The 14,468-nt window shown below is 39.6% G+C and overlaps 1 protein-coding gene across 1 annotated transcript in view; it reads left to right on the plus strand.

Annotated features, from left to right (window-relative positions):
- The window catches only part of ADAM32 (ADAM metallopeptidase domain 32), a 162,747-nt gene that overhangs the window by 80,584 nt on the left and 67,695 nt on the right, over positions 1 to 14,468 (plus strand). Inside the window, exon 11 of the mRNA XM_059384215.1 lies at positions 3,290 to 3,426. Coding sequence (XP_059240198.1) covers positions 3,290 to 3,426 — 137 coding nt within the window. The remainder of the gene's footprint in view (positions 1 to 3,289; positions 3,427 to 14,468) is intronic.

The following is a 14,468-nucleotide window of genomic DNA, read 5'->3' on the forward strand; positions in this document are numbered from 1 at the left end:
TGCTTTCAGGAGCTTTTGTTCCCTGAGCGCTTTCCGTAGAGTTCCGGAGGACGGTAATACAAATGGCGGCCTCCTGGTCTCTGGCCCGGAGGAGCCAAGAGCCCAGGACCCCACTCCTCAGTGCGCCCTCAGAGAACAGCGCCCAGTTACTCCCTTCTGCCTGACCTCCGGCCGCGCTCCAAGCTCACTGAGCCTGCAACCGGTTCAAGGTAACACCGAGCTGTGATCTTTTGTCGGCTCCGTCTCTGTAGCCGGCTTTCCCGTTCCAATTCCCGCAAGCTTGCGACACTCAGACACCCCCGATCCTTCTGTGACCCTGCGGGACCTGAGGTCACGCTGACCCCGCGTGGGCTTCGCCCCGGTTTAGCCTCTGGAGCAATGTCCCTCAGCGGAACAGACTTTTAAAAGTCCTGATTTTGTGCGCCGTTGCTCCGCCGCTTGCCGGGAGCCGGCCCCTCCCCCCCCCCCGGGGTCATCTTCCCGTCGCTTTGGATTCACTTCTCCGTCGGTCCTACCTTTCAGAAAGTGGTTGTTTTTCTGTTTCCAGAATTGCTGTTCTTCTTCCCTTCGATCTGCCGATTGATTTTCAGGTGTTTGCAATCTTTAGATAAGCTATCTAGCTGATCTCTGGCTAGCTGAAGTAGTCTCAGCCTGCTACTTCTCCGCCATCTTGACTCCTCCTCTATATTCTAGTTTTTATAATGGCTCTGTGGCACTTTTGTCCTCTCTGTATCCCAGAGTGTCCAGGACTGGTGTTGGCTAGGGGCCCTGAGTTGGGTAAGGGGGTAGGCTGGCTAAAGTGCCTGAATTTTGCTCCCATCTGTGCTATCAAGTCAACAGGATAATGTAAATAGTTGTGTCAGCCTCTCTGATTCCTCATCACTTGGTGGAGGGTCAGTTCCTTTGTATTCTTGTTTTCCTCTTAAATTCTGGCTTTCAAAATCGGATCTGCTCACAGTCCCTCAGTGCTATAGCCTCTAGCTTATAGAATCAGGGGTGGTGTTCCCGTTATTTTTGTGTCTCCTTATCTCCTTCATTTCTCTATGTGTTTCCTCTATCCTTTGTTGTCCAGAAGTTGTTTAATGTGCCTTAGTTCTTTTTCAGGAGGAATTGCTCTATAGGTAGGAATATATTGCGTATGTTTTGGAAAAGATGAGTTCAGGGTCTTCCTAGGTTGCCATCTAGGAGCCTCCGTTGGTATATCTGCATTTGAGTAAGTGGTCTCCTCTTCCAGACTTTACTGATTTGCTTTTGCAGAGATAGTTCATTATCAGTCAGCGCAGTTTGGGTTTCAAGACATGACCACTGGTAATGCCCTGGGGAAGGTGAAGCATGCTCTCAGGGTCTATTTTTGGGTGAGTTTACTGCCTGAGTTCTGGGGTTGGGGATGGAATTGCTGCTAGCTGGTAACTGTTGGATAGGATGGCTGGCTTCATTCCCTTCCCAAGTAAGGGTGTGGGAGATGCTCAGCACTTGCCTGGGTTCATTCATCAGGCTTCCTAGATGGGTAGGACAGGTACTTACTCAGCAGGAGATGGACTATGATTTAGCTTCCCTGACATGGCAGGATAGCAGAATGTACCCCAAATCCTGTATGGCCCATTGTTTGGGGACACAAAATAGGCAATATCGTACACTGAATTCTTGGCTAGATAGGACAGTGGTTTTGTTCTGAAGATGGGGAAAGCCATGGGCTGTGCTCTTCATTCATGTATCACTATGGGGCTATGCAGTTTCCCATGTACACTGGTTAGGTTCTCTGGTCTAGGCTGGCTGAAGTCAGTATTTAGCAACAGGCAGGACTGCAGATTAGTTTCTCTGCAAAAGTAGAGAATGAGAATTAGATGGCTTGTTGGTCTTGACTCAAACTGACCTGTACCCTAAGTTCCACAGTCAAATGGCGCCATTGGCTTTGCCTTGTCGCTATTCACTGCTGCCTGTCATTCTCTCTGTTCAAGAGATGCTGAGCTACACAGCTATCCGAGGTACCAGCTAGGTTTTCTGTTCAGTTAGGGCCAAGAGCTACATTCAGCAGTCAATAAGACTGAAAATTAAATCCCATTCTTGGACAGAGCAGGAGAGTCTTTTCTAAGCAGCCTCTTAGGTATTTGCAGTTAAGCTTATGGTTGGGCAGGGCCAGGAGCTACATGCAGCCATGGAAGGGGTATGAATCATCTTCTCTGTCTGGGAAGAACTGACTTTAAGCCCAGGAAGGCTATCTGTGGTCTTAGGCTGACATGTACCCCAAGTTCCTGGCTGAAAGTTACCACTGGTTTTGCTCTGTGGACAATAGCTATTCCTACTGTACACTCCACTTGAATATTGCTGAGCTATGCAGCTTCTAGGTATTATGACCTGATTTCTGGTCAGGTGGCACCAGAAGGTGAACTCAACATTGGGAGGGTTATGATTGAACTCCCTACCTGGGTGGGGTTGGGGGACAGACCCAGCTTCAACGGCAAGGCTCTTTGATAACCTGAATCAGGAAGATCTACTGTTCAGTTGCTCGTTCACAGCTTTCCCTTTATATTTCTCATAATATGTAACCTCTAGTACTATTAACAATCCAGTTGAACCGTAAATTTTTACTAGAGCTTATCACCGGAGCAGTGAAGTGCCCTGATTTTCCTCACAACCTGTCCTTACCTGTTCTTTATTCGATGCCAGATTTGGTCATAACTGGAGAAATCATGATGTTATTGCTCATCATGAATTACCAGTATCACATTTCTCCTTGGCATGGAAGTTATCTCTGCACTTGTTAAATATGTGAGTGCTATTATACAAGAAAGCTACCTTGAGAGTCTTTCTGTTGTTTCTCCTGATGTGAGTTATGGAGTCATGGAGAATCCCATTAGGAAACTGATAGCACACTTGAACTGAGTAATCTGGTTTTGTGGCCATTTCATGTGCTGGGAAGCAGAATATCATGTGGACTATTCTAAATGTATATAAGAGCTATTTTAAGAAACTAGATAAATTGAAGATCATGGTCCATGTAGCCAAAAGATATAATGAAAAACAGCTCTTTTATATTGTTGTGATAGGTACTTAGGAATTATATTAGGTATTTTGTTGTTAAATCATGATCAATCTTGGCATAGACTCAATTTGCTTATTTCTCAATAAAATTTCATAAGAAGAACTTAGCTTTTCACCTGTTTAAAGAGCTGTATTTTCTATCCTTAAGTATTTGATAAAATAATAAGTTCAAAATTAGAAAATTATCACTTTTTATCACCTTTGAATGATTTGTCTTTCATTTGAAATTTTGTTTTTGTTAATGTAGTACCCCAAGGAGATAACTTTGGAGGCATTTTCCATTATTGTTGCGCAGATGCTCGGACTAAGTCTGGGAATGTCATATGATGACACAAAGAAATGTCACTGTTCAGGAGCAATTTGCATAATGAATCCAGAAGCTATGTAAGTTTATTTAAAAGTAAGATTTATTGGTTATGTTTATCTTGTTTTAAATATTTGAAGCGAAAAATTTAGTGTTTAATTATAGCACCAATTAGCTGTAAATGGACCAAGTACTACAAAATATAAACCTGAAATTTTAAGTGTAAGAGAGTTGGAAAGAGATATACCATTAAGAACAAAGATAACAAACTTAATTGCAAAAATACATTAGCAAGGGAATGAGACTGTATTTTGTGAAATCTCATAGTGAGGATTGTTAAAAACATATCAGAATAGAGTGGCAGGATGGATAAAAAAACATGACCCATCCGTATGCCGCCTACAACAGAAAAAACACACACACAATCTGAAAGTGAAGGTTTGGAGAGAGAGATTATATGCAAATGGAAGCTAAAATAGTCTGGAGTAGCAACAGCTCTATCAGACAAAATAGACTTTTTTTTAAGACAACAAAAGTATTTATTGCAGGAAATGTCAGAACTTTGTTGAACTTCATTACAAATAATTTTTTTAAGTTTTATTTTTATTTTGATTTGTTTTTGTTGCATTAAAAATTTTTTTTTAGGTGGTTAACATACACTGCATACTGGTTTTTGGAGTGATTCATCACTTAGGTGCAGCACTCAGTGCTCATCATTCACAATTGTTCTCCTTAATACCAATCACCCATTTAACCCATCCTCCACTCATCTCACTCCATCAACCCTCAGTTTGTTCTCTATTGTTAAGAGTCTCTTACAGCTTGTTTCCCTCTCTCTCTTTTTTCTTTTCCCTATTCCCATATGTTCATCTGTTTTCTTTGTTAAATTCAACATATATGTGAGGTCATAGGGTATTTGCTTTTCTCTGACTGTCTTATTTTACTTAGCATAATACACTCCAGCTACATCCAAGTGATTGCAAATGGCAAGATTACATTCTTTTTGTTGGATGAGTAATATTTCATTGTATATATACACATTCATTTCCTTTATCCATTCAACAGTTTATGGACATTTGGGCTTTCTCCATAGTTTGGCTATTGTTGATAATGCTGCTATAAATTTCGAGGTACATGTATCTTTTTGAATCACTATTTTTGTATCCTTTTGATAAATACCTAGAAATGGAATTGCTGGGACATAGAGTAGCTCTATTTTTAACATTTGGACAAAGGTCCATACTGTTCTCCAGAGTGGCTGTACCAGTTTGCATTCCCACCAGAAGGGTAAGAGGGTTCCCCTTTCTCTGCATCCTGGCCAACACCTGTGGTTTTAGCCATTCTGACAGGTTTGAGATGGTATCTCATAATGTTTTTTTTTTTTTTTAAAGATTTTATTTATTTACTTGAGAGAGACAGTGAGAGAGAGCATGAATGAGGAGAAGATCAGAGAGAGAAGCAGACTCCCCATGGAGCTGGGAGTCCGATGCAGGACTCTATCCTGGGACTCCAGGATCATGACCTGAGCCGAAGGCAGTCGTCCAACCAACTGAGCCACCCAGGCATCCCTCTCATAATGGTTTTAATTTTTATTTTGATAATGATGAGTGGTGTTGAGCATTTTTTCATCTGTCTGTTAGCCATATGGATGTCTTTTTTGGAACAGTGTCAGTTCATGTCTTCTGCCCATTTCTTAGCTGGGTTATTTATTTTTTAGGTATTGACTTTGATAAGTAAAGTCTTTATACATTTTGAATACTAACCCTTTATCAGATATGTCATTTGCAAATATCTTCTCTCATTCCATATGTTATCTTTTAGCTTTGTTGATTGCTTGCTTTGCTGTGCAGAGGCTTTTTACTTGAAGTCCTGATAGTTCATTTTTTGTTTTGTTTCCCTTGCCTGTAGTGAATGTCTATTAAGAAGTTGCTATGGCCCAAGTCAAAGACATTTCTGCCTTCCTCTAGGATTTTCATGGTTTCCATTCTCACGTTAAGGTCTTTAACCCATTTTGAATTTATTTTTGGGTATGGTGTAAGAAAGTAGTACAGTTTCATTCTTTTGCGTGTTGTTGTTCAGTTTTCCCAACGTCATTTGTTGAAGAGACTGTCTTTTTTCTATTGGATGTTCTTTCTTGCTTTGTTGAGGATTAGTTGACCATATAGTTTTGGGTCCACTTCTGGGTTCTCTATGGTGTTCCATTCATCTGTATGTCTGTTTTTATGCCAGTACCATACTGTGCTGATGACTACAGCTTTGTAATATAGCTTGAAATCTGGAATCGTGATGCCTCCAGTTTTGTTTTCTTTTTCAGAACTGCTTTGGCTATTTGGGGTCTTTTGTAGTTCCATACAAATTTCAAGATTGTTTGTTCTATTTCTGTGAAAAATGCTGGTGGTATTTTGATAGCGATTGCATTAAATGTGTATATTGCTTTGGTTGGTATAGACATTTTAACAGTGTTTATTCTTCTAATCCAAGAGCATTGAATGTTTTTCCATTTCTTTGTGTCCTCCTCAATTTCTTTCGAAGTGTTTCTATAGTTTTGAGAGTAGGGATCTTTTGCTTCTTCTTTTTTAAAAAAGAGTTATTTATTTATTTATTTATTTGAGAGAGAGAGAGAGAGGGAGAGAACACACATGTGGCGGGAGATGTAGAGGGAGAGAATCTTCAAGCACACACCTCCCCCCCACCACCACCCCATAAGCACAGAGCCCGACACAGGGCTGGGTCTAACAGCCTATAGGATCATGACTTGATCTATAGTCAAGAGTTGACTAACTTAACCAACTGAGCCACTTAGGTACCCCTAAGTGGATGCTTAACCAACTGAGCCACACAGGTACCCCTAGATCTTTTCCTTCTTTAGTTAGATTTATTCCTAGTTGTCTTACTGTTTTCAGTGTAACAGCAAATAGGATTGATCCTTTGATTTCTCTTTCTGCTCCTTCATTATTGATGTATAGAAATGCAACAGATTTCTGCACATTGATTTTATGTCCTGCAACTTTGCTGAATTCATGGATAGGTTCTGGTAATATTTTCATGGCATCCTTTGTGTTTTCTACATAGAGCACCATGTCATCTGTGAGGAGTGAAAGTTTGACTTCTTCCTTGCCAATTTGGATGGCTTTTTTTTCTTTTTGTTGTATGATTGCTGAGGCTAAGAATTTCAGTATATGTTAAATAATAATGGTGAGAGTAAACATCTTTGTCTTGTTCCTGGCCTCTCAGTTTTTCTCCATTGAGGAAAAAATTAACTGTTGGTTTTTCTTATATTGTGTTTATGATGTTGAGATATGTTCCATCTATCCCTGCTTTGTTGAGGGTTTTTATCATGAAAGGATTTTGTATTTTTTTCAAATGCCCTTTTTGCATCTATTGAGAGCATCATATGGTTCTTAACCTTTCTCTTATTAATGTAGTGTATCACACTGATTGATTTGTGGGTGTTAAACCACCCCTGCAGCCAAGGGAAAAAAAAATCTCATTTGGTTATGGTGAAAAATCCTTTAATGTAATGTTGAATTTGCTTTGTTAGTATTTTATTGAGAACCTATGCTTCTGTATTCATCAGGGTTATTGGACATTATTAATTCTCATTTTTAGTGGGCCTCTGTCTAGTTTTGGAATCAAGGTAATGCAGGCTTTGTAGAATGAGTTTGGAAGATTTCCTTCCATTTCAGTTTTTTGGAACAGTTTCAGAAGAGTAGGTATTAGCTCTTTACATGTCTAGTAGAATTCTCCTGGGAAACCATCTGGGTAGGACTTTGTTTGTTGGTAGATTTTTGATTACTGATTCAATTTCTTGGCTGGTTTTGGATCTGTTCAAATTTTTTATTTCTTCCTGGTTCAGTTTTGGTAGTTTGTAAGTTTCTATTAATTTGTCCATTGCTCTCAGGTTGCCCAGTTTGTTGGTATGTAATTTTTTTAAAGTATTCTCTTATAATTATTTTTATTTCTGCAGTGTTGGCTGGGATATTTACTCTTCCATTCATGATTTTTAAAATTTGGGTCCTTTCTCTTTTCTGCTTCATAATTCTGGCTAGGGGTTTAGCAGTCTTGCTAATCTTTCAAAGAACCAGCTCTTGGTTTCATTGATCTACTATTCTACTGTTTTTCTGCTTTCTATATCATTGATTTCTGCTCTAATCTTTATTTTCCCTCTCCTCCTGGATTTAGGCTTTATTTTCCGTTTCTTTTTTGGCTCTTGTAGGTGTAAATTTACGTTGTGTATTTGACTTCTCTTGCTTCTTGAAAAAGGCCTGTATTACTATACTTCCCTCTGGACCAGCTTTGGTGCATCCCAAAGGTTTTAGACTGTCATGTTTTAATTTTTATTTGCTTCCATGTATTTGTTAAGTACTTCTTTAATTTTCTGGTTGACCCATTCATTCTTTGATTGGATGTTCTTTAACTTCCATGTATTTGTGGTCCTTCTACATTTTTTCTTGTGGTTGACTTCGAGTTTCATAGCACTGTGGTCTGAAAATATGCATAGTATGATCTCAGTCTTTTTGTACTTGTTGAGGGCTGAATTGTGACCCAGTATGTGATCTGTTCTGGAGAATGTTCCATGTACACTCAAAAAGAATGTGTATTCTACTGCTTTAGGATGAAATGCTCTGAATATATGTTAAGTCCATCTGGTTCAGTGAGTCATTTAAAGCTCTTATTTCCAATTACTGATCTGTCCATTGCTGTGAGTGAGGTGTTAAATTCCCCCAGTCATATCATATTATTATCAATGACTTTAAATTTGTTATTAATTGATTTATATAGCTGGCTGCTCCCGTGCCGGGGGCATATATATTTACAGTTGTTAGATTTTCTTGTTGGATATACCCTTTTATTATGATATAGTGTCCTTCTTCATCTCTTTAGTACAATATTTGGCTTAAAATCTAGTTTGTCTGATATAAGGATTGCCACTAGTGTGGCAGTATACCCTTTACCAAGTGTATTCCAGGAAGGAAAACAATTTCTCTCAGTGCATCTTGGAGATTCCTACACCACTTTGTGTGCTCTCTGGCCACCGTCCTCTTCCTCCCCAGAAGCACACGCCACAGTTTCAATCTGGCAAAAGTGTTGCATTTCCAAAACCTGAGAGATTGCGCTCCACACTGTTTGCAGAAAAACCTGCCACACTAGTTCCCTGGCTCCTTGGCCTCTGGTCCCTAGAAGTCTTCTTGTGTGAACCCAAGGCCGCACTCTCTCCCTTTCTCTCCCTGTGGAAAGAATTCCCTCCCCTCCTCAGCAGAGCACTTTTTCTCTCCCACAGTTCACTTCCACACACCTTGCAGCTGCCATGCTATCTCCCTCCAGCTGTTGAGATCCTTCTTCGAATCCTCCGATGGATTTCCTGGGTGTTCCAAGTGATCTGACATCAATACAGCTCTATTCAAGGGACAAGGAAAGTCAGGGTCCCCCTATTTCTCCACCATCTTAAATATTAACCTCTTCCTGGCTTTCTTTTGATGTCCATTAGCATGATGTATGATTTTCCAGCTCCCATTTTTAATCTGCTGGTGTCTAAAATGTGTCTCTTACAGGTAGCAAGCATATAGATGGATCTTACTTTTTTTTTTTTTTTTTTTTAAATACATTCTGATACCCTATGTTTTTTGACTGGAACATTTATTCCATTTGCATTCAGAGTGATTACTGAAAGATTTGAATTTTGTGCCATTGTGTTACCTATAGAGTTGATGTTTCTGGTGATGTTCTCTGGTCCTTTTTTGTCTTTGTTGCTTTGGTCTTTTTTTCCCTACTCCAAGGTCCCCCTTAATATTGCTTGCAGGGCTGGTTTAGTGGTCATGAACTCCTTTAGTTTTTGTTTTTCTGAGAAACTCTTTATCTCTCCTTCTATTTTGAATGACAGCCTAGCTGGATAAAGTATTCTTGGTTGCATATTTTTCCCATTCAGCACAGAGTATATCTTGCCAGTTTCTAGTTCAAACATCTTAATTATATCTGGATTCATATATCTGACCATGCGTGCTTCTTTCTGTTGTTTCTTTTGAGATGAATTTCTCCATCTTTTCATTTTGTCCAGAAAAGAAAAGTAGAAAAACAACAATGACAACAAAAGTAGATCCTGGGTGTGTCTTGGTCTGCTTGTTAAAAGAAGTCCCATCTAAAAGTAAATAAATAAACAAACAAGCAAACAAACAAAAAATATAAAATATAAATAAAAATTAAAAAGCAATTAAAAAGGAAAAATGAAAAACTAATAATACAAAATAAAAGTAAAAAGGAAGCTAGATCCTGTTTCCCTTAGAGCTGAAGCTTTGTAACACTCTAAGATCAGTAAACTTGGTGTGTGCAAGATGTTTGTTTGTGCTGGTCTTCTGGGGAGGGACCCTGTTGCCCTGTTTCTCAGGTGGACTTGCCCTAGTGGAGATGTGTCTCTAGGGGGCTAGGGGTGGGGGTGGTGGTGCAGGGCTCTGGCCTCCACTAGGTGGCTCTGTTTTGCTCCCAGAAGTCTTTCAGTGTTGATGGGCAGGATGAAAATGGCAGAGCCTCACCCCCTCAAACCCCGTCTTCTAGAACTAGTGCTGAGGGTTTATGCCTCCAACTCCCCAGGAAGCCCTCCAGAAGAATAATCATTCGTGTTCCCAGCTGCCTTCAGATCCCTGCCTTCACCTTACCTGTGTCTGAACTGTTTTATTTCTGGAGCGTGACTGGGTTTCAAAACTCCAAATTATAGGGACTCCCCTGGTGTGGACCTGCACTGATTCTGTGGGGGAAGGTCTCATTTCATGTTTTCTGTTTTTCAGCCTCTGCCAAGAAAGCAGCCCCATAACTGTGCAGCAATTCAGAGTTCATGGCAACGCAGAGCAGAGAGCCAGCACCTAGGCTAGCTGCCCTCAGCTGGAGTCCCCATTCCCATGCCTGAAAACAGTGCCGCACATACGTGTCACCTGTTCTCCTTGCGACCCAGGGAATCCTCAGACCACCTTGGCTACTCTTGGGCTTCTGCCCCTCTTTGCCACCTGAGCACCTTTAAGCCGGGGACAATCTTGGCAGTGGTGGATGTCTAATATTTCAGATTTTGTGCTCTGCTTCTTGTAATGCTTTGCAGTAGTGTCCCTAAGCAGGACTACCTCCCTTGTGAAGTACCCAAGTTATGTCTCTCCCGTATCAACTCTCTGCACCTCCTGTCTTCCAAAGGTGCTTGCTTTTCTATATGTAGACTTGTAGTTTTGTTCTCTCAGACTTCAGATTGATTTCTGGGTGTTCAGAATTTGATAATTATCCAGCTGTGTTTGAGGAATGAGGCAAGCTTAGGGTCTCCCTACTCTTCTGCCATCTTAACTCCTGCCACAGGTTTATATAGTGTTCTACATTTTTTATTTGTGAGAAAGTGTTGCAGGATTGCAGAGTTCTTGTCTCACAGAGTCAAAGAATGAATCTTGCAGACACAAAAGGGTGAAGTGAAGTGAAAGTTTATTGAGTGAAGGCGAGAGCAGAAAGGAAAGAAAAATCTCTCTAGGGTGAGAAGAGTCCCGAATGGGTTGCTGCTGAGGGCTTTTAGGGACAATCTTTTATTGAGAACTGACTGGGAAGCTTGTGGTCATGAGATTCTTGGTTTGTTCCCTTATCTTTTGCTCAGCTCTCTCAGCTGTCTGTCTGCACCTGCCAGGAATAGTTCCAGCGCCCAGTCAGGGAAATCAGGGGCCTCCTCTCTCTCCTGCCTAGACTTTCACCCCTTCCTTACTCCTGGGGCAGGACTGGTGGGCAGAAAGGGCTATACTGGGATTGTAAGGATTGACTGTGTACTTTTTAAATAGTGGGGGCTAGCGATGGCACAAATCTCCAAGGAATCTGGAAACAAGGCTTTCAGGACATTGAGGGGCCAGCTGATGTGAACATAAAGTTAATTTTTTAAAAAAAATTTTATTTTATTTTATTTTATTATTTTATTTTATTTTTTTTTTAAAGATTTCATTTATTTATTTGACAGAGATCACAAGTAGGCAGAGAGGCAGGCAGAGAGAGAGGAAGAAGCAGGCTCCCTGCCGAGCAGAGAGCCCGATGCGGGACTCGATCTGAGGACCCTGAGATCATGACCTGAGCCGAAGGCAGCGGCTCAACCAACTGAGCCACCCAGGCGCCCCAAAATTTTATTTTTTTTAAAGATATTTGTTAGTGAGACAGGGAGAACAAGGGCACAAGCAGGCAGAGTAGGAGAGAGAAGCAGGCTCCCTGCCGAGCAGCAAGCTTGATGCAGGACTCGATCCCAGGACCCTGGGATCGTGACCTGAGCCAAAGACAGTGGCTTAACATACTGAGCCGCCCAGGTATCTCTTTATGGTTACTTTTATTTATTATTATTTTTTAAAAGATTTTATTTATTTATTTGACAGACAGAGATCACAAGCAGGCAGAGAGACAGGCAGACAGAGAGCAGGAAGCTGGCTCCCTGCTGAGCAGAGAGCCTGATGTGGGGCTCAATGTGGGGCTCTATCCCAGGACTCTGAGATCATGACCTGGAGCCGAAGGCAGCGGCTTAACCCACTGAGCCACCCAGGTGCCCCTATAAGGTTACTTTTAAACATTAAGGTACTAAGGCTGCCATGAGCTCCTTGAGGAAGGTCATGCTCTGCATATTTCAGGTATTCATCAGTGGGCTGCAAGCTGTAAGGAAGTTTTAAGTTACAGTTCTTTGCCTTTGTTTCCCACATCAAAGGGACTGTGCTAAGTATGACCGATTCATAGCTGAAGAACAATGAGAAGTCAGAGTGAAAGTGAGGCATTAATTTTTGAAAACATGCTCTTTCATAACTGCTCCAACTTTAACATACATGTTTACATACACATATGTATTATACTACAAATTAGATATAAATTAGCTTTATATAAAAATAATATATGTGTATACACATATATTTTTTAAAGACTTTATTTATTTATTTGACAGACAGAGATCACAAGTAGGCAGAGAGGCAGGCAGAGAGAGAGGGGCAGGGGAAGTAGGCTCCTTGCTGAGCAAAGATCCTGATGTGGGGCTTGATCCCAGGACCCTGGGATCATGACCTGAGCTGAAGGCAGAGGCTTTAACCTACTGAGCCACCCAGGAGCAGCCTGTTCTTCAATTTCTTAAAAAACTCTTGTGTATATGTATTACCTTACTTTTACAAAATTTTGTATTTCCACAATACATCTCATACATTATTTTAAGTAATTTTCAAGTAAGAAAGTATTATTTCCATTTAATGTGTCTTTTAAAGCCCCTGCTTAGTATTAGTAGTAAGCCTAAATGACTTTACATTGGATATACAGTTAATTAACGGCCAGACTTCAGTTGATGTCAATAATATCACCAATGATTCATTGGGCACTTAATAAAAGTCAGAAAGTTCAGTTAGGCACTTTACTTGTTTAATAGTATTTAATCTTCACAACAACCCTAGGAGGTGGATGGGTATTATTATCCCTGTTTTGTAGAAGAGAAAACTGAGACTTAGTTAAATTACTTTGCTTAAAACCTCTTAAGTCACAGTGTTGATACTAGTTAACAAGTTTATCTAACCCAAAGCTTTGTTATTTTCTGTACTCCACAATGACTTCATGTATAAGACAGTAAATATGTTAGAATTAAGTTGAATCACAAAGCAAGAGAACATTAGCATGCATTTGAACAGACTTAATTCTTATAATTCAGTGATCCTACTGGCATATTATTTAGATGCTTTAATTTACATCTGCTTTTTAAATGTGGGTTGCTTGTATCTTAAACTCTCACATTTAGGATAGTCTGCACACGCAAATGAATTCAAAGTTGAAAAGAAGAAAGGAGCATGGAAAATGGCAAGAGCTATGAATCTAGAAACCTAGAGAAAACTCCTGGCAAGGTTTGCTCTCCTGTCTGGTTCCATCATTTTACAAGGCAAAAATATTTAGAAGGAACAAGGAGTTATCAGTTATTCAATGAGATTGAATTATTTTATGAATATTGCTTTCTTTTCATTCCTTGCTAAGATCAGTTTCATTAAAATATGGAAGTTGATTGAAGAAGAGGAGATACCATTTTTCAGAATGGAATACATTGAGGGGAACATGGGCTTTAGAATTTTTCACTTGTTTGTTATATTTTCTCTTAGTTTCCTCATCTGAAAAATGAGATCATAATAGCTACATTGTATTTTATCCATTACTTGTGAGGATGTAAGTAATAAAGTTACATCTAAGTTATTTATCGCTGTCCTGTTACCTCTTATTTGAGGAGTAGGGAAAACATGAGCAATGAGAAAGGAATTTAGAGGAAAAAATGTAGAAGAGAGAAAGGCCTTGAAAGGAAAATGGGGTAGTGGGGAAGATAAATTTTTCTTTTTTCAAAATGCTGTCAAGTGCTAGCCTTTACCTCAAAAAAATGGTAGAGAGCATTTTCCATTTCCAAAGGGAAAGTACCATTACTTTTTTCTATCACTCAATTTCTTTGTCTCTGAACCTAGAACTTAGGCTAGTTATACATAGTTTCAATAAGCTTTTATAAATAATTTGGAAACAAAACTAACATAGTATTAGAATTCAAAATGTAAAATCTCAAAAAAACTAATAGAAAAAATCCTGCATAGTTGATTACAAGTAATCTTTGGGAACACATATTCTTAAGAACTGCTGTTTTGGGGAGCAAAAAGGTGAATAACTAGAGATTATATATAGTAGACCTAAAGTAGTTTCCAGGGCCAAAATTTTATATAATTTTCAATTAAAAATTTCCTCACTTTTCAATTTTAGTGATACTATTATCAAAATTTATGATTTATAGTAAAAACATTCATATTTAATAGTAAATATTTTATTATGTAATGTTCAAAGATGAATTTGAGGGTAAAAAAGTACCTGAATTTGAAATCTTTTTTTTAAAAATTTTTTATTTTTTATAAACATATATTTTTATCCCCAGGGGTACAGGTCTGTGAATCGCCAGGTTTACACACTTCACAGCACTCACCAAAGCACATACCCTCCCCAATGTCCATAACCACCCCCCTTCTCCCACCCCGCCCCCCAGCAACCCTCAGTTTGTTTTGTGAGATTAAGAGTCACTTATGGTTTGTCTCCCTCCCAATCCCATCTTGTTTCATTGATTCTTCTCCTACCCACTTAAGCCCCC

Source organism: Mustela nigripes, chromosome 18 (assembly GCF_022355385.1).
Source record: "Mustela nigripes isolate SB6536 chromosome 18, MUSNIG.SB6536, whole genome shotgun sequence".
NCBI classification, from domain to species: domain Eukaryota; kingdom Metazoa; phylum Chordata; class Mammalia; order Carnivora; family Mustelidae; genus Mustela; species Mustela nigripes.